The sequence below is a fragment of the Salmo salar genome, chromosome 29, assembly GCF_965601325.2.
Source record: "Salmo salar chromosome 29, fSalSal1, whole genome shotgun sequence".
Taxonomy (NCBI): domain Eukaryota; kingdom Metazoa; phylum Chordata; class Actinopteri; order Salmoniformes; family Salmonidae; genus Salmo; species Salmo salar.
The window spans coordinates 35150001-35170000 of NC_138319.1; the positions used below are offsets into that span (position 1 = coordinate 35150001).

The following is a 20000-nucleotide window of genomic DNA, read 5'->3' on the forward strand; positions in this document are numbered from 1 at the left end:
TTCCTCTCTAGGTTTCTTCCTAGGTTTTGGCCTTTCTAGGGAGTTTTTCCTAGCCACCGTGCTTCTACACCTGCATTGCTTGCTGTTTGGGGTTTTAGGCTGGGTTTCTGTACAGCACTTTGAGATATCAGCTGATGTAAGAAGGGCTATATAAATACATTTGATTTGATTTGATCAAGCGCTATGATGAAACTGGCTCTCATGAGGACCGCCACAGGAAAGGAAGACCCAGAGTTACCTCTGCTGCAGAGGATACGTTCATTAGAGTTACCAGCCTCAGAAATTGCAGCCCAAATAAATGCTTCACAGAGTTCAAATAACAGACACATCTCAACATCAACTGTTCAGAGGAGACCGTGGGAATCAGGCCTTCATGGTCGAATTGCTGCAAAGAAACCACTACTCTAGGACACCAATAAGAAGAAGAGACTTGCTTGGGCCAAGAAACACGATCAATGGACATTAGACCGGTGGAAATCTGTCCTTTGGTCTGATGAGTCTATATTTGAAATATTTGTTTCCAACCACGTCTCACTTTGGTTTTAGGTGAACGGATGATCTCCGCATGTGTGTTTCCCACTGTGAAGCATGGAGGAGGGGTAATGATGTGGGGGTGCTTTGCTGGTGACACTGTCTGTGATTTATTTAGAACACTTAACCAGCATGGCTACCACAGCATTCTTTTCAACAGGACTAAGACCCAAAACACCTCCAGGCTGTGTAAGGGCTATTTGACCAGGGAGAGTGATGGAGTGCTGCATCAGATGACCTGGCCTCCACAATCACCCGACCTCAACCCAATTGAGATGGTTTGAGATGAGTTGGACCGCAGAGGGAAGGAAAAGCAGCCAAGTGCTCAGCATATGTGTGAACTCCTTCAAGATTGTTGGAAAAGCATTCCAGGGGAAGCTGGTTGAGAGAATGCCAAGAGTGTGCAAAGCTGTCATCAAGGCAAAGAGTGGCTACTTTGAAGAATCTCAAATAATAAAATCTATTTTGATTTGTTTAACACTTTTTTGGTTGCTACATGATTCCATATGTGTTATTTCATAGGTTTGATGTCTTCACTATTATTCTACAATGTAGAAAATAGTGAAAATAAAGAAAAACCCTTGAATGAGTAGGTGTGTCCAAACTTTTAAATGGTACTGTATGTGCTTTTTATTACAATGCAGTGACAGTTCACATTCTGTGCATTATCATGTATTTTACATTCAGCAGATTTTACATTATCCAGAGTGGCTTACAATCAGTCAATTGAACTGCATTCAATTCATTTCTGTTTTTTGTTTTCAGGAATGTGCAAAGAGAGCCAACCATGGCAAGTTTACACTGAGAGATCTGCTGGTTGTCCCTATGCAGCGGGTACTGAAGTATCCCCTTCTTCTACAGGTAAGATCTCTTCAGAGAACGACCTTAACTCCACTGTTACCTCAGTAGCAGGACTAAAGCTGCAATACTGACTATCCACAGTGGAGGCACACCCATCCATGTTTTGATCATGGACTAGCTCTGCCCTCCTTTATGTGTGTCCTGACAAGATGCCTTTTGTATGGTAGAAAGAAAAGAATGAGAGAGAGAGAATAACAGACTGAAAAATAGAAGAAAGGAAAAACAACAGAGAGAGAGAGAGAATATGCCCCCCCCCCCCCCCCCCCCCCCACAACTACAATAGAACAACCAACAAAAACATGTCACAACTCCTGCAGCTCTGCCGCACGCTGGGTCTGTACATAGTCAATGGTAGGCTTTGAGGAGACTCCTATAGTAGGTACACTTATAGCACATCTCTTGGCAGTAGTACTGTAGACTACTTTATCACTGACCTCAACCCAGAGTCTCTCAGAGCGTTCAGTCAGTCCACTGACACCACTATCAAATCACAGCAAAATCACACTCTACTTGAACAGACCAGTACTCAATCATGAGGCATCCAAGCCAAAGGAACTGAGTAATATTAAGAAATGCTATAGATGCAAGGAAAGTAGTGTGGAATCCTACCAGAAAACAATTAGGCAACAACAAATTCAATCCCATTTAGACAACTTCCTGGACAAAATGTTTCACTGCAGCAGTAGAACAGAATACTGTGAATTACAGTAACTGGCTTAAACAGTATACAGTGAGTTACAAAAGTATTGGGGCAGTGACACATGTTTTGCACAAATATCATACCCCCCCCAAAATGCTAACCTTCCCTGTTATTGTAATGGTGAGAGGTTAGCATGTCTTGGGGGTATGATATAAAATGCTAACCTTCCCTGTTATTGTAATGGTGAGAGGTTAGCATGTCTTGGGGGTATGATATAAAATGCTAACCTTCCCTGTTATTGTAATGGTGAGAGGTTAGCATGTCTTGGGGGTATGATATAAAATGCTAACCTTCCCTGTTATTGTAATGGTGAGAGGTTAGCATGTCTTGGGGGTATGATATAAAATGCTAACCTTCCCTGTTATTGTAATGGTGAGAGGTTAGCATGTCTTGGGGGTATGATGTAAAATGCTAACCTCCCCTGTTATTGTAATGGTGAGAGGTTAGCATGTCTTGGGGGTATGATATAAAATGCTAACCTTCCCTGTTATTGTAATGGTGAGAGGTTAGCATGTCTTGGGGGTATGATATAAAATGCTAACCTTCCCTGTTATTGTAATGGTGAGAGGTTAGCATGTCTTGGGGGTATGATATAAAATGCTAACCTTCCCTGTTATTGTAATGGTGAGAGGTTAGCATGTCTTGGGGGTATGATGTAAAATGCTAACCTCCCCTGTTATTGTAATGGTGAGAGGTTAGCATGTCTTGGGGGTATGATATAAAATGCTAACCTTCCCTGTTATTGTAATGGTGAGAGGTTAGCATGTCTTGGGGGTATGATATAAAATGCTAACCTTCCCTGTTATTGTAATGGTGAGAGGTTAGCATGTCTTGGGGGTATGATATAAAATGCTAACCTTCCCTGTTATTGTAATGGTGAGAGGTTAGCATGTCTTGGGGGTATGATATAAAATGCTAACCTCCCCTGTTATTGTAATGGTGAGAGGTTAGCATGTCTTGGGGGTATGATATAAAATGCTAACCTTCCCTGTTATTGTAATGGTGAGAGGTTAGCATGTCTTGGGGGTATGATATAAAATGCTAACCTCCCCTGTTATTGTAATGGTGAGAGGTTAGCATGTCTTGGGGGTATGATCTAAAATGCTAACCTTCCCTGTTATTGTAATGGTGAGAGGTTAGCATGTCTTGGGGGTATGATCTAAAATGCGAACCTTCCCTGTTATTGTAATGGTGAGAGGTTAGCATGTCTTGGGAGTATGATATAAAATGCTAACCTCCCCTGCTTTGTAATGGTGAGAGGTTAGCATGTCTTGGGGGTATGATATAAAATGCTAACCTCTCCCTGTTATTGTAATGGTGAGAGGTTAGCATGTCTTGGGGGTATGATATAAAATGCTAACCTCCCCTGTTATTGTAATGGTGAGAGGTTAGCATGTCTTGGGGGTATGATATAAAATGCTAACCTCCCCTGCTTTGTAATGGTGAGAGGTTAGCATGTCTTGGGGGTATGATATAAAATGCTAACCTCTCCTGTTATTGTAATGGTGAGAGGTTAGCATGTCTTGGGGGTATGATATAAAATGCTAACCTTCCCTGTTATGGTAATGGTGAGAGGTTAGCATGTCTTGGGGGTATGATATAAAATGCTAACCTCCCCTGTTATTGTAATGGTGAGAGGTTAGCATGTCTTGGAGGTATGATATAAAATGCTAACCTCCCCTGTTATTGTGATGGGGGTATGATATTTGGGCATCTGTAATTTTCTCACTCGTCATTATTCTTGATTGATTCAGGACTATCCGTAATCATGGTAGTATCCACATTAATGTAGAAGTGTTTAGAAACATATTCTATTCTTATTTAGAATAAATGTGACTCCAAAATGACACTTCATTATTTACCATTATTTTCTATTGGGCACAAAAGTATCTGAAACACAACCCAAACAAACAGGAAATGCATCCAACAAGTCTGTAGAGACACAAGCTTGATGTAATCATTATGTTCTAGGAATATGGGACCAGATACTACGCTTTTGACTACTTTAATACACATATAATTTAATATGTCTAAATACTTCTGGTCCCCTAAAATGGCACAATTGGGAATTAATTACAAAATGCGATTTAGGTAGAAAAGTTCTGTAATTTCTAAACTGTTCACCAGCTATGAATGAAAATACCCAGCAATTTAAGCTGACAGTCTTTACTTGAACCTCATAGTATAACTTAAAATCCAAAGTGCTGGAGTACAGAGCAAAAGCTCTTTTGGAGCTCACTGTATTTGACCTCAGCTTCCTTATCAAATCTAAATATTTCAACCAGACAACCTACAAAAATTAACCACAATTCACAAAAGTGGAGACAAATTCGACCCCAATAACTACCATGGGATATGTGTCAACAGCAACCTTGGGAAAATCCTCATGATTATCATTAACAGCAGACTCGTACATTTCCTCAGTGAAAACAATGTACTGAGCAAATGTAAAATAGTATTTTTCCCAAAATATCATATGAGAGGCCACTCAGCAAGCTGGTACTGGGACTCTGTTCACAAACACAAACAGACCCCACAGAGCCTCAGGACAGCAACACAATTAGACCAAACCAAATCATGAGAAAACAAAAAGATAATTACTTGACACATTGGAAAGCATTAACAAAAAAACTGAGCAAACTAGAATGCCCTAAACAGAGAGTACACAGTGGCAGAATACCTGACCACTGTGACTGTATTTATACGTTTATTTATGTTCCCTTTCATACTTCAACTACTTGCACATTGTTACAACACTGTACATAGCCAATAATATAACATTAAAAATGTCTATATTCTTTTAAAACTTTTGTGAGTTTAATGTTTACTGATAATTTCTGATTGTTCATTTGCCTTTTGCTTATTCCACTTGAGAGAGAGAGAAAGAGAGAGAGAGAGAGCTCAGCCTTCATCAGATCTTCGTAGATCTCACCACCATCTTCATCATCGTAGACACAGTCATACAGATCCTCTTCATCCTCCACAGCTTTCTCACTGTCACACACACAGGAAGGAGGAACACATTATCACACTAGCTATAATGACACTCATAATATGCTCTTAGAAAAGAAGGTGCTATCTAGAACCTAAAAGGGTTCTTCGGTTGTCCCCATAGGAGAACCCTTTGAAGAACCCTTTTTGGTTCCCTCTGTGGAAATGGTTCTACATGGAACCCAGAAGGGTTCTACCTGGAACTAAAAAGGGCTATTCAAAGGGTTCTCCTATTAGGCACAACCGAAGAACCCTTTTGAAGCCTTTTTTCTAAGAGTATAGTGTGATATGGCTCCTGCAGCCCTCCTAGACGTAACCACTATAGTCAGCCAATCAGCCCTCTGGCCCTGACTCCTGCAGCCCTCCTAGACGTCACCACTATAGTCAGTCAATCAGCCCTATAGTCAGTCAATCAGCCCTATAGTCAGTCAATCAGCCCTCTGGCCCTGACTCCTGCAGCTCTCCTAGACGTCACCACTATAGTCAGTCAATCAGCCCTCTGGCCCTAACTCCTGCAGCTCTCCTAGACGTCACCACTATAGTCAGTCAATCAGCCCTATAGTCAGCCAATCAGCCCTCTGGCCCTGACTCCTGCAGCCCTCCTAGACGTCACCACTATAGTCAGTCAATCAGCCCTCTGGCCCTGACTCCTGCAGCTCTCCTAGACGTCACCACTATAGTCAGTCAATCAGCCCTCTGGCCCTGACTCCTGCAGCTCTCCTAGACGTCACCACTATAGTCAGTCAATCAGCCCTCTGGCCCTGACTCCTGCAGCTCTCCTAGACGTCACCACTATAGTCAGTCAATCAGCCCTCTGGCCCTGACTCCTGCAGCCCTCCTAGACGTCACCACTATAGTCAGTCAATCAGCCCTATAGTCAGTCAATCAGCCTTATAGTCAGTCAATCAGCCCTATAGTCAGTCAATCAGCCCTCTGGCCCTGACTCCTGCAGCCCTCCTAGACGTAACCACTATAGTCAGTCAATCAGCCCTCTGGCCCTGACTCCTGCAGCCCTCCTAGACGTCACCACTATAGTCAGTCAATCAGCCCTATAGTCAGTCAATCAGCCCTATAGTCAGTCAATCAGCCCTATAGTCAGTCAATCAGCCCTATAGTCAGTCAATCAGCCCTCTGGCCCCTGGACTCCTGCAGCTCTCCTAGACGTCACCACTATAGTCTGTCAATCAGCCCTCTGGCCCTGACTACTGCAGCTCTCCTAGGATGTCACCACTATAGTCAGTCAATCAGCCCTATAGTCAGTCAATCAGCCCTCTGGCCCTGACTCCTGCAGCTCTCCTAGACGTCACCACTATAGTCAGTCAATCAGCCCTCTGGCCCTGACTTCTGCAGCTCTCCTAGACGTCACCACTATAGTCAGTCAATCAGCCCTCTGGCCCTGACTCCTGCAGCCCTCCTAGACGTCACCACTATAGTCAGTCAATCAGCCCTATAGTCAGTCAATCAGCCCTATAGTCAGTCAATCAGCCCTCTGGCCCTGACTCCTGCAGCCCTCCTAGACGTAACCACTATAGTCAGTCAATCAGCCCTCTGGCCCTGACTCCTGCAGCCCTCCTAGACGTCACCACTATAGTCAGTCAATCAGCCCTATAGTCAGTCAATCAGCCCTATAGTCAGTCAATCAGCCCTATAGTCAGCCAATCAGCCCTCTGGCCCTGACTCCTGCAGCCCTCCTAGACGTCACCACTATAGTCAGTCAATCAGCCCTCTGGCCCTGACTCCTGCAGCCCTCCTAGACGTCACCACTATAGTCAGTCAATCAGCCCTATAGTCAGTCAATCAGCCCTATAGTCAGTCAATCAGCCCTATAGTCAGTCAATCAGCCCTATAGTCAGTCAATCAGCCCTCTGGCCCTGACTCCTGCAGCTCTCCTAGACGTCACCACTATAGTCAGTCAATCAGCCCTCTGGCCCTGACTACTGCAGCTCTCCTAGATGTCACCACTATAGTCAGTCAATCAGCCATCTGGCCCTGACTTCTGCAGCTCTCCTAGACGTCACCACTATAGTCAGTCAATCAGCCCTCTGGCCCTGACTTCTGCAGCTCTCCTAGACTTCACCACTATAGTCAGTCAATCAGCCCTATAGTCAGTCAATCAGCCCTCTGGCCCTGACTCCTGCAGCTCTCCTAGACGTCACCACTATAGTCAGTCAATCAGCCCTCTGGCCCTGACTTCTGCAGCTCTCCTAGACGTCACCACTATAGTCAGTCAATCAGCCCTCTGGCCCTGACTCCTGCAGCTCTCCTAGACGTCACCACTATAGTCAGTCAATCAGCCCTCTGGCCCTGACTACTGCAGCTCTCCTAGACGTCACCACTATAGTCAGTCAATCAGCCCTCTGGCCCTGAGTCCTGTAGCCCTCCTAGACGTCACCACTATAGTCAGTCAATCAGCCCTATAGTCAGTCAATCAGCCCTATAGTCAGTCAATCAGCCCTCTGGCCCTGACTCCTGCAGCCCTCCTAGACGTAACCACTATAGTCAGTCAATCAGCCCTCTGGCCCTGACTCCTGCAGCCCTCCTAGACGTCACCACTATAGTCAGTCAATCAGCCCTATAGTCAGTCAATCAGCCCTATAGTCAGTCAATCAGCCCTATAGTCAGTCAATCAGCCCTATAGTCAGCCAATCAGCCCTCTGGCCCTGACTCCTGCAGCCCTCCTAGACGTCACCACTATAGTCAGTCAATCAGCCCTCTGGCCCTGACTCCTGCAGCTCTCCTAGACGTCACCACTATAGTCAGTCAATCAGCCCTATAGTCAGTCAATCAGCCCTATAGTCAGTCAATCAGCCCTATAGTCAGTCAATCAGCCCTATAGTCAGTCAATCAGCCCTCTGGCCCTGACTCCTGCAGCTCTCCTAGACGTCACCACTATAGTCAGTCAATCAGCCCTCTGGCCCTGACTACTGCAGCTCTCCTAGATGTCACCACTATAGTCAGTCAATCAGCCCTATAGTCAGTCAATCAGCCCTCTGGCCCTGACTCCTGCAGCTCTCCTAGACGTCACCACTATAGTCAGTCAATCAGCCCTCTGGCCCTGACTCCTGCAGCCCTCCTAGACGTCACCACTATAGTCAGTCAATCAGCCCTATAGTCAGTCAATCAGCCCTATAGTCAGTCAATCAGCCCTCTGGCCCTGACTCCTGCAGCCCTCCTAGACGTAACCACTATAGTCAGTCAATCAGCCCTCTGGCCCTGACTCCTGCAGCCCTCCTAGACGTCACCACTATAGTCAGTCAATCAGCCCTCTGGCCCTGACTACTGCAGCTCTCCTAGACGTCACCACTATAGTCAGTCAATCAGCCCTATAGTCAGTCAATCAGCCCTATAGTCAGTCAATCAGCCCTCTGGCCCTGACTCCTGCAGCCCTCCTAGACGTCACCACTATAGTCAGTCAATCAGCCCTATAGTCAGTCAATCAGCCCTATAGTCAGTCAATCAGCCCTATAGTCAGTCAATCAGCCCTATAGTCAGTCAATCAGCCCTCTGGCCCTGACTCCTGCAGCTCTCCTAGACGTCACCACTATAGTCAGTCAATCAGCCCTCTGGCCCTGACTACTGCAGCTCTCCTAGATGTCACCACTATAGTCAGTCAATCAGCCATCTGGCCCTGACTTCTGCAGCTCTCCTAGACGTCACCACTATAGTCAGTCAATCAGCCCTCTGGCCCTGACTTCTGCAGCTCTCCTAGACGTCACCACTATAGTCAGTCAATCAGCCCTATAGTCAGTCAATCAGCCCTCTGGCCCTGACTCCTGCAGCTCTCCTAGACGTCACCACTATAGTCAGTCAATCAGCCCTCTGGCCCTGACTTCTGCAGCTCTCCTAGACGTCACCACTATAGTCAGTCAATCAGCCCTCTGGCCCTGACTCCTGCAGCTCTCCTAGACGTCACCACTATAGTCAGTCAATCAGCCCTCTGGCCCTGACTACTGCAGCTCTCCTAGACGTCACCACTATAGTCAGTCAATCAGCCCTCTGGCCCTGAGTCCTGTAGCCCTCCTAGACGTCACCACTATAGTCAGTCAATCAGCCCTCTGGCCCTGACTACTGCAGCTCTCCTAGACGTCACCACTATAGTCAGCTAATCAGCCCTCTGGCCCTGACTCCTGCAGCTCTCCTAGACGTCACCACTATAGTCAGTCAATCAGCCATCTGGCCCTGACTCCTGTAGCTCTCCTAGACGTCACCACTGTGTGAGCGGACAGGTTAGCATTCAGGGGCTAGTTGAAAAGGTTTGTGTGTACGCATCTAGGGGGTTGACATGCGTGACTGGCGGTCAGGTCCTCGCCTCGCCTCACTTCCCTCACCGTCTTCCCGCTTTACTCCTCTCACTTCCCTCGAGGACCAGGCCTGGCATGTGACAGGCCCCTGATCCGCTCCACTGGAGGGAGCATGCTCCTGGGGCAGGAAGGAGGGAGGTAGCGGAGGTAAGGTTGGGAGGGAGGGAGATAGAGAGGGGGGAGATCAGGGAGGAAAGTCTCCGTCTTCTCCTCCTCCTCTGGCTCAGTCCCTAACTCACTGTAACCAGAATCCATCAATATGCCAGTAGTGTCAGAATGCTCTCTCTCTCTCTCTCTCTCTCTCTCTCTCTCTCTCTCTCTCCGTCTCTCTTTCACTCTCTAGCTCTCGTTCCTCTCCATTAATGTCTTTCTGTTCCCTAAACTCACTAGAACTGGGATCCATCAATAAGCTTGTACTATGTGCAGTCCCTGTGTGGGTGGGTGTTAGGACCAGAGGATGAAAAATAGGGTCCTGTCACGTTGCTTGTGATAGTAATGGCCAGATTCAGCTTGAGTGACACCTGGGATTTGAGGAGTGCTAGGCTGACACATACGACCCAGCGGGAGGGGACTGAAGGAGAGGGGAAGTAAGTCATTTAACTGGGCTCGTGTGTGTGTGTGTGTGTGTGTGTGTGTGTGTGTGTGTGTGTGTGTGTGTGTGTGTGTGTGTGTGTGTGTGTGTGTGTGTGTGTGTGTGTGTGTGTGTGTGTGTGTGTGTGAAGGACATGCATGGTAACCTTCCTTATCCTCCACCACAAGGACAGACAGACGGCCTAGATGTCTTGTTTATGCCATGCCAGCTACAGGAAAGCAATTAAAGCCACGCGCACACACACACACACACACACACACTCACACACACAAATCCTATACTGTACATTACTGTGTTCTTTCATGGAATCCCACCTTTTTATTTCCTATTCAGGATTGTGGTGTTGGTTGTAATTTCCAGGTGTGTGTGTTTGTGTGGTATAGATGTGTGTGTGTGTGTGTGTGGTATAGAGTGTGTGTGTGTGTGTGTGTGTGTGTGTGTGTGTGTGTGTGTGTGTGTGTGTGTGTGTGGTATAGATGTGTGTGTGTGTGTGTGTGTGTGTGTGGTATAGATGTGTGTGTGTTTGTGTGGTATAGATGTGTGTGTGGTAGCATAGATGTGTGTGTGGTAGCATAGGTGTGTGTGTGGTAGAATAAATGTGTGTGGGGTAGTATAGATGTGTGTGTGTGGTAGGATAGTTGTGTGTGCGTGTGTGGTATAGATGTGTCTGTGTGTGTATGTGTGTGTGTGGTAGGATATACAGTGGCAAGAAAAAGTATGTGAAGCCTTTGGAATTACCTGGATTTCTGCATAAATTGGTCATAAAATTTGATCTGATCTTCATCTAAGTCACAACAATACACATTCTTCTTAAACTAATAATACACAAACAATTCTACGTTTTCATGTCTTTATTAAACACACAGTGTAAACATTCACAGTGCAGGGTGGAAAAAGTATGTGAACCCTTGGACTTAATAACTGGTTGACCCGCCTTTGGCAAATATAACCTCAAACGTTTTCTGTAGTTGTGGATCAGACCTGCACAGCGGTCAGGATGGAGGTAGTGGACCATTCCTCTTTACAAAACTGTTTCAGTTCAGCAATATTCTTGGGATGTCTGATGTGAACTGCTCTCTCGAGGTCATGCCACAGCATCTCAGTCGGGTTGAGGTCAGAACTCTGAATGGGCCATTTTCTTCAGTTGAAGCCATTCTGTTGTTAATTGACCTCTGTGTTTTGGGTCGTTGTCCTGTTGCATCACCCAACTTCTGTTGAGCTTCAATTGGCGGACAGATAGCCTTACATTCTCCTGCAAAATGTCTTGATAAACTTGGGAATTCATTTTGGAATGAAGGCCCTGAGGCAGCAAAGCAGCCCCAAACCATGATGCTCCCTCCACCATACTTTACAGTTGGGATGAGGTTTTGATGTTGGTGTTCTGTGCTTTTTTTTCTCCACACATAGTGTTGTGTGTTCCTTCCAAACAACTCAACTGTAGTTTCATCTGTCCACAGAATATTTTGCCAGTAGCGCTGTGGAACATCCAGGTGCACTTTTGCGAACTTCAGACGTGCAGCAATGTTTTTTTTGGACAGCAGTGGCTTCTTCCGTGGTGTCTTCCCATGAACACCATTCTTGTTTAGTGTTTTACGTATCGTAGACTCGTCAACAGAGATGTTTGCATGTTCCAGATATTTCTGTAAGTCTTTAGCTGACACTCTAGGATTCTTCTTAACCTCATTGAGCATTCTGTACTGTGCTCATGCAGTCATCTTTGCAGGATGGCCACTCCTAGGGAGAGTAGCAACAGTGCTGAACTTTCTCCATTTATAGACAATTTTTCTTACCATGGACTCATGAACATCAAGGCTTTTAGAGATACTTTTGTAACCCTTTCCAGCTTCATGCAAGTCAACAATTCTTAATCTTAGGTCTTCTGAGATCTATTTTGTTTAAGGCATGGTTCACATCAGGCAATGCTTCTTGTGAATAGCAAACTAAAATTGTGTGTGTGTTTTTTATTGGGCACGGCAGCTCTAACCAACATCTCCAATCTCATCATATTGATTGGACTCCAGGTTAGCTGACTCCTAACTCCAATTAGCTGTTGGAGAAGTCATTAGCCTAGGGGTTCACATACTTTTTCCAACCTACACTGTGAATGTTTAAATGATGTATTCAATATAGACAAGAAAAATACAGTAATGTGTATGTTATTAGTTAAAGCAGACTGTGTTGGTCTATTGTTGTGACTTAGATGAAGATCAGATTTAATTTTAGGACCAATTTATGAAGAAATCCAGGTAATTCCAAAGGGTTCACATACTTTTTCTTGCCACTGTGTGTGTGTGTGTGTGTGTGTGTGTGTGTGTGTGTGTGTGTGTGTGTGTGTGTGTGTGTGTGTGTGTGTGTGTGTGTGTGTGTGTGTGTGTGTGTGTGTGTGTGTGTGTGTGTGAATGTGCACAGCAACCTACCTGTGTGTAATGAAAGTGGTAATTGGCGGCAGACCCAGCGGCAGCATAAAGTGACTAAGGGGGTAGTTGAAATTGGTGAGGGTGCAACATGTCTGGGGGTTCTTGCATTGTAATTATATTAAATGCAGCTGTTATTTTACAATGACAATGACAGCCTAGGAACAGTGGGTTAACTGCCTTGTTCAGGGGCAGAACGACAGATTTTTACCTTGTCAGCTCGGGGATTCAATCTAGCAACATTTCGGTTACTGGCCCAACGCTCTAACCACTAGGCTACCTGCTGCCCCGTTTATTATTGCTTTACCACAATAAACATAAAGTTAAAACGCAGAGACACCCTGAGACCAATGAATGCTTTTGAAGTGACAGGTTGGCCCAAAATCTGTAGCCCATCTGCACTGTATCAGCACAATGGACAGCGCCCTACACACTAAAGCAAGACCGTTTTGGTATTGAATATAGGCTACAAGATAGCTAGGGTAATTCACCAATTACAAACAGCTTATGTGAATGCAAACGTACACACAGCTGTCTACCAAAACAATGCAAACTAAATGCTGAAAGTAGTATCCTAAAATGGATTTAAGTTTCCCTGTATTAAAGTCCCAGGCCACTAGGAGTGCCGCCTCTGGATGAGCGTTTTCCTGTTTGCTTATGGCCGTATACAGCTCATTGAGTGCGGTCTTAGTGCCAGCATCGGTCTGTGGTGGTAAATAGACAGCTACGAAGAATATAGAGGAAAACTCTCTTGGTAAATAGTGTGGTCTACAGTTTATCATGAGATACTCTACCTCAGGCAAGCAAAACCTCGAGACTTCCTTAGATTCGTGCACCAGCTGTTGTTTACAAATATACATAGACCGCTACCCCTTGTCTTACCAGAGGCTGCTGTTCTATCCTGGCGAAAAAGCGTAAAACCCACCAGCTGTATGTAATTCACGTCATCGTTCAGCCACGACTCGGTGAAACATATGATATTACAGTTTCCAATGTCCCGTAGGTAGGATATACAAGCTCGTTGTTCGTCTAATTTATTATCCAATAATTGTACGTTGGCTAATAGGACCGATGGTAAAGGAAGATTACCCATTCGCCGTCTGATCCTTACAAGGCCCTCAGACCTAGTCCCCGATATCTCCGTCTCTTTCTCATGTGAATGACGGGGATTTGGGCCTTGTCTGGTGTCTGGAGTAAATCCTTCGCATCTGACTCGTAGAAGAAAATAATCTTCCATTACGGGATGAGTAATCGCTGTCCTGATATCTAGAAGCTATTTTCAGTCATAAGAGACGGTGGCAGAAACAATATGTACAAAATAAGTTACCCATAACACGGAGAAACACACAAAATAGCACAATTGGTTATGGGACCGTAAAACGGCAACCATCTCCTCTGGCGCCATCTCCCTTCACTCTTATGGGATCCCCATTAGTTCCTGCCAAGGCAGCAGCTACTCTTCCTGGGGTTTATTATGGATCCCCATTAGTTCCTGCCAAGGCAGCAGCTACTCTTCCTGGGGTTTATTATGGATCCCCATTAGTTCCTGCCAAGGCAGCAGCTACTCTTCCTGGGGTTTATTATGGATCCCCATTAGTTCCTGCCAAGGCAGCAGCTACTCTTCCTGGGGTTTATTATGGATCCCCATTAGTTCCTGCCAAGGCAACAGCTACTCTTCCTGGGGTTTATTATGGATCCCCATTAGTTCCTGCCAAGGCAACAGCTACTCTTCCTGGGGTTTATTATGGATCCCCATTAGTTCCTGCCAAGGCAACAGCTACTCTTCCTGGGGTTTATTATGGATCCCCATTAGTTCCTGCCAAGGCAACAGCTACTCTTCCTGGGGTTTATTATGGATCCCCATTAGTTCCTGCCAAGGCAGCAGCTACTCTTCCTGGGGTTTATTAGGGATCCCCATTAGTTCCTGCCAAGGCAGCAGCTACTCTTCCTGGGGTTTATTAGGGATCCCCATTAGTTCCTGCCAAGGCAGCAGCAGCTATTCTTCCTGGGGTCCAAACACATTAAGGCACTTACATCACACATAAAAAAAGAGAAAACAGTGCATCATATAACATTATTACACCACTACATATCTACAATACAAAATGTATAATACCACCATACAGCAATATTACAATGTATGTGTGTGTGCGTTTGTCTGTACCTGTGTGTATGTCTCTTCACAGTACCTACTGTTCCATAAGGTGTATTTTTATCTCTACTGCTTGCATCAGTTACCTTATGTGGAGTAGAGATCCATGTAGTCATGGCTCTATGTAGTACTGTGCGCCTCCCATAGTCTGTTCTGGGTTGTGAAGATACCTCTGGTGGCGTGTCTTGTGGGGTATGCATGGGTGACCGAGCTGTTTGCTAGTAGTTTAAACAGACAGCTTGGTGGATTCAGTTTGTCAACACTTCTTACAAAAACAATTAGTGATGAAGTCACTACTCCTCCACTTTGAGCCAGGAGAGATTGACATGCATATTATTAATGTTAGCTCTCCGTGTACAATTAAGGGCCAGCCGTGCTACCCTGTTCTGAGCCAATTGTAATTTTCGTAAGTCTCTCTTTGTGGCACCTGACCACATGACTAAACAGTAGTCCAGGAATGACAAAAATAAGGGCTGTAGGACCTGCCTTGTTGATAGTGTTGTTAAGAAGGCAGAGCAGTGCTTTATTATAGACAGACTTCTCCCCATCTTAGCTACTATTGTATCAACATGTTTTGATCATGATATTTTACAATCCAGGGTTACTGCAAGCAATTTAGTCACCTCAATTTACTAAATTTCCACATTATTCATTGCAAGATTTAGATGAGGTTTAGGGTTTAGTGAATGATTTGTCACATTTAGTACTAACTTATTTCTTCCCACCCATTCTGAAACTAACTGCAGCTCTTTGTTAAGTGTTGCAGTCATTTCAGTCGCTGTAGTAGCTGACATGTATAGTGTTGAGACATCAGCATACATCTTATACACTATATTAGGCCCAGCCTTTGGAACTTTGGTTTTCCTAGATATGGCTACTATATTTCGATCACTACATCCAATGGATTTGGATACTGCCGTAAAGCTAATTTCTGCAGCATTAGTAAAGATGTGATTAATAAATGTTGATGATTTCATTCCTGTGCTGTTTGTAACTACCCTAATAGGTTGACTGGCAACCTGAACCAGGTTACAGGCATTGGTTACAGTTTGAAGCTTTTTCTTGAGTGGGCAGCTTGATGAATGCCAGTCAATATTGAAATCACTCAGAAAATATGCTTCTCTGTTGATATCACTCACATTACTAAGCATTTCACACATGTTATCCAGATACTGACTGTTAGCACTTGGTGGTCTATAGCAGCTTCCCACCAGAATGGGCTTTAGGTGAGGCAGATGAACCTGTTGCCATATTACTTCAACAGTATTTAAGCTTTACAGGAATGTGGTTCTGAATATAGACCGCAACACCATTGGCATGTCTGTCTTTTCTTTAGATTTTATAACCATGTATTGCTACCACTGTAGTCAGAATATCAGTGTCATCTGTTACTAGCAAGTTATTGATTTCATGAACCTTGTTTCTTAGGCTACATATGTTAACGTGGGCTATTTTTAGCACTTTTATGGGAAGCTGGATTGTTTTTATTACTTTACTGAGAAGCTTATCAGCAGTAGACATGCTCATGTTATTTATATTGGAGCTGATAGTGCAGGGTGAGCTGCACACCGTGGATTTTCTCCTAGTGCACATCGCCTCAGTGCTAACAGTATAACTCTGGTAGATAGGCACATGATTACTGCATACAATAGCTGTAGGATCAACAGAGATATTCAGGGCAATCAGGGGACATACGTTAAGTTGCTTTCATTGTGTCTGCCAACGTCCCTGGAATAATGTACATTTGCTGCAGCATTTTGACAACTCAGTAACACAATGGAAGGGATTAACTGAGCTGTGCTTGGGGGTCATTGATAAGTCACTGTCTCAATGCAGCCTTGAAAAGCCAAGATGATTTGGATGAACTCATTCCTGTAAAAAATCTTCTGTTTCCAGAAGGTATCGAAGTTATCTATAAAAGTTATTCCAACAGAGCTACAGTAATCTTTTAGCCAGGTGTGTAATGCCAGTAGCCTGCTGAATCTTTCACACCCGGGTCCCAATGATGGTACCGGACCTGAAATAATTGTCCGAGACATTAAAACGGGTGTGATGGGTCCTCTCCATCTGGTCTTGGTCAGTACCCGTGCTGCAGCATTCTGTATGTTTTGCAGTTGATCAATGGCTTTCTTGCGTAGACCAGGTTTTTACCTGGTATTTTATATATTTATTGCCTGTTTATTGCCCGTGCGGCCAAATTCTGTCTCTGTGCTTTGGCTCCAACAATAAGTACCTCGGTCTCGTCTTGATTTAGCTGGAGGAAGTTGTGAGCCGTTCTAGTATTTAAATCACTAATACAGTCTAATAATTTATCCGTGGAGCTAAAATCCTCTGGTGACACAGAAATGTAAAGTTGTGTATCATCTGCGTAGCAGTGAAAATCAATGCCAAGAGGGTAACATATATAAACTGAACAGTACAGTATTCACTTAGCCTACTACAGATAAGTGTTTTTCCTGCTTTTTATGGAGGCCCGAAAAAGTCATACCTAACCAGTGGCTTACCATAGCCCCCCTACACATTCCGCGATGTGCTCTGTCCATTGTGCTAACACAGTGCAGCGGAGATTCAGATTTTGCGCCAACCTGTCACTCGATAATTTTTAAAAACTTTTTTGGCTATTTTTATATAAGGACATAAAACTAAAACTGAGGGAGCACAACTTTCAACTCAGGGAGCTACGCCCCCTTTTTCCCCCTTGTGGAGCCGGGCCCCATTAGCGATCACTTTGTTTGGTTGTCCTTGTTTATTTCTCTATCTCTGAGGTATTAAATGAGAAGAAACATCTCCTCATAAATGTCAAACAACACAACATCACCTGATAAACGCAGCACATTTATAGCGTGGTAGAACCTTGGTTAACACTGTGTGTCTATGATGTTGATCAGTAGCTGAACTGTCAGGCAGAGAGAGATGAGAGAATGCCTAATGCCTACCTGTCATCTCTGTTTTGCTCACTCCTGTCTGGGCTTCTCTCAGGACTCCTGTCTAGGGGTCATGTCTGGGCTTCTGTCTGTGCTTCTCTCAGGACTCCTGTCAGGGCTTCTCTCAGGACTCCTGTCAGGGCTTCTCTCAGGACTCCTGTCAGGGCTTCTCTCAGGACTCCTGTCAGGGCTTCTCTCAGGACTCCTGTTAGGGCATCTCTTAGGGCTTCTCTCAGGACTCCTATCAGGGCTTCTCTCAGGACTCCTGTTAGGGCATCTCTCAGGGCTTCTCTCAGGACTCCTGTCAGGGCTCTGTGTGGCTAATTAGCTAGCTGGTGAAAACAGAATAAAGACTGTCTGAAGACTAGACACTCACTTATTGTTCTTGTGTTTTGTTTTGATCCAACAACAGGAATTAGTGAAACACACAAACGACGCGGCTGACAAGAGCAATTTGCGGATGGCCCTGGATGCCATAAAGGTATGAGTTGTTACTCTACTCACCTGAACCACACACACACACACACACACACACACACACACACACACACACACACACACACACACACACACACACACACACACGCACACACATGCATACACACACACTCACACACACACTCACACACACGTGAGGAGATTGGCACACAGGTTTTGCAGGCATACACACACACACACAGACACACAGGCAAGCACACCAGCTACATTAGTGAGTAGCCTACATCTACTATCTCAGTCTTCAGGTTATGTATTAGTGACTCAAGCCAAACCGTCTCTAGTTACTCTATATAGTTAGTTATGTATGTATTACTGTATATAGTTATGTATGTATTACTGTATATAGTTAGTTATGTATGTATTACTGTATATAGTTATGTATGTATTACTGTATATAGTTAGTTATGTATGTATTACTGTATATAGTTAGTTATGTATGTATTACTGTATATAGTTAGTTATGTATGTATTACTGTATATAGTCAGATATGTATGTATTACTGTATATAGTTATGTATGTATTACTGTATATAGTTATGTATGTATTACTGTATATAGTTATGTATGTATTACTGTATATAGTTAGTTATGTATGTATTACTGTATATAGTTATGTATGTATTACTGTATATAGTCAGTTATGTATGTATTACTGTATATAGTTATGTATGTATTACTGTATATAGTTATGTATGTATTACTGTATATAGTCAGTTATGTATGTATTACTGTATATAGTTATGTATGTATTACTGTATATAGTTATGTATGTATTACTGTATATAGTCAGTTATGTATATATTACTGTATATAGTTATGTATGTATTACTGTATATAGTTAGTTATGTATGTATTACTGTATATAGTTAGTTATGTATGTATTACTGTATATAGTTAGTTATGTATGTATTACTGTATATAGTCAGTTATGTATGTATTACTGTATATAGTTATGTATGTATTACTGTATATAGTTATGTATGTATTACTGTATAAAGTTATGTATGTATTACTGTATATAGTTAGTTATGTATGTATTACTGTATATAGTTATGTATGTATTACTGTATATAGTCAGTTATGTATGTATTACTGTATATAGTTATGTATGTATTACTGTATATAGTTATGTATGTATTACTGTATATAGTCAGTTATGTATGTATTACTGTATATAGTTATGTATGTATTACTGTATATAGTTATGTATGTATTACTGTATATAGTCAGTTATGTATGTATTACTGTATATAGTTATGTATGTATTACTGTATATAGTCAGTTATGTATGTATTACTGTATATAGTTATGTATGTATTACTGTATATAGTTAGTTATGTATGTGTTACTGTATATAGTCAGTTATGTATGTATTACTGTATATAGTCAGTTATGTATGTATTACTGTATATAGTTATGTATGTATTACTGTATATAGTCATGTATGTATTACTCTATATAGTTAGTTATGTATGTATTACTGTATATAGTCATGTATGTATTACTCTATATAGTCAGTTATGTATGTATTACTGTATATAGTTAGTTATGTATGTATAACGTCTACAGTGAAGAGGCGACTCCAGGATGCTGGCCTTCTAGGCAGAGTTCCTCTGTCCAGTGTCTGTGTTCTTTTGCCCATCTTAATCTTTTTATTGGCCAGTCTGAGATATGGCTTTTTATTTGCAACTCTGCCTAGAAGGCCAGCATCCCGGAGTCACCTCTTCACTGTTGATGTTGAGACTGGTGTTTTGCGGGTACTATTTAATGAATCTGCCAGTTGAGGACTTGTGAGGCGTCTGTTTCTCAAACTAGACACTCTAATGTACTTGTCCTCTTGCTCAGTTGTGCACCGGGGCCTCCCACTCCTCTTTCTATTCTGGTTAGAGCCAGTTTGCCCTGCCACCAACACATGTAAATACTAGGAAGTTGTTCTGTTTGGCTTAGAAATGGCCAGAGGTGACACTATGGGAGGAGGCTCCCCATCTCTCTTTGACAAAGGTTTATAGTGCATCATTTGCTTTTTTTAATTAATT

The 20000-nt window shown here is 43.5% G+C and overlaps 1 protein-coding gene across 1 annotated transcript in view; it reads left to right on the forward strand.

Moving 5' to 3' along the window:
* Positions 1–20000, forward strand: part of LOC100286462 (guanine nucleotide exchange factor VAV3) — a 179890-nt gene that overhangs the window by 86213 nt on the left and 73677 nt on the right. Inside the window, exons 10-11 of the mRNA XM_045710531.2 lie at positions 1297–1392; positions 17879–17947. Coding sequence (XP_045566487.1) covers positions 1297–1392; positions 17879–17947 — 165 coding nt within the window. The remainder of the gene's footprint in view (positions 1–1296; positions 1393–17878; positions 17948–20000) is intronic.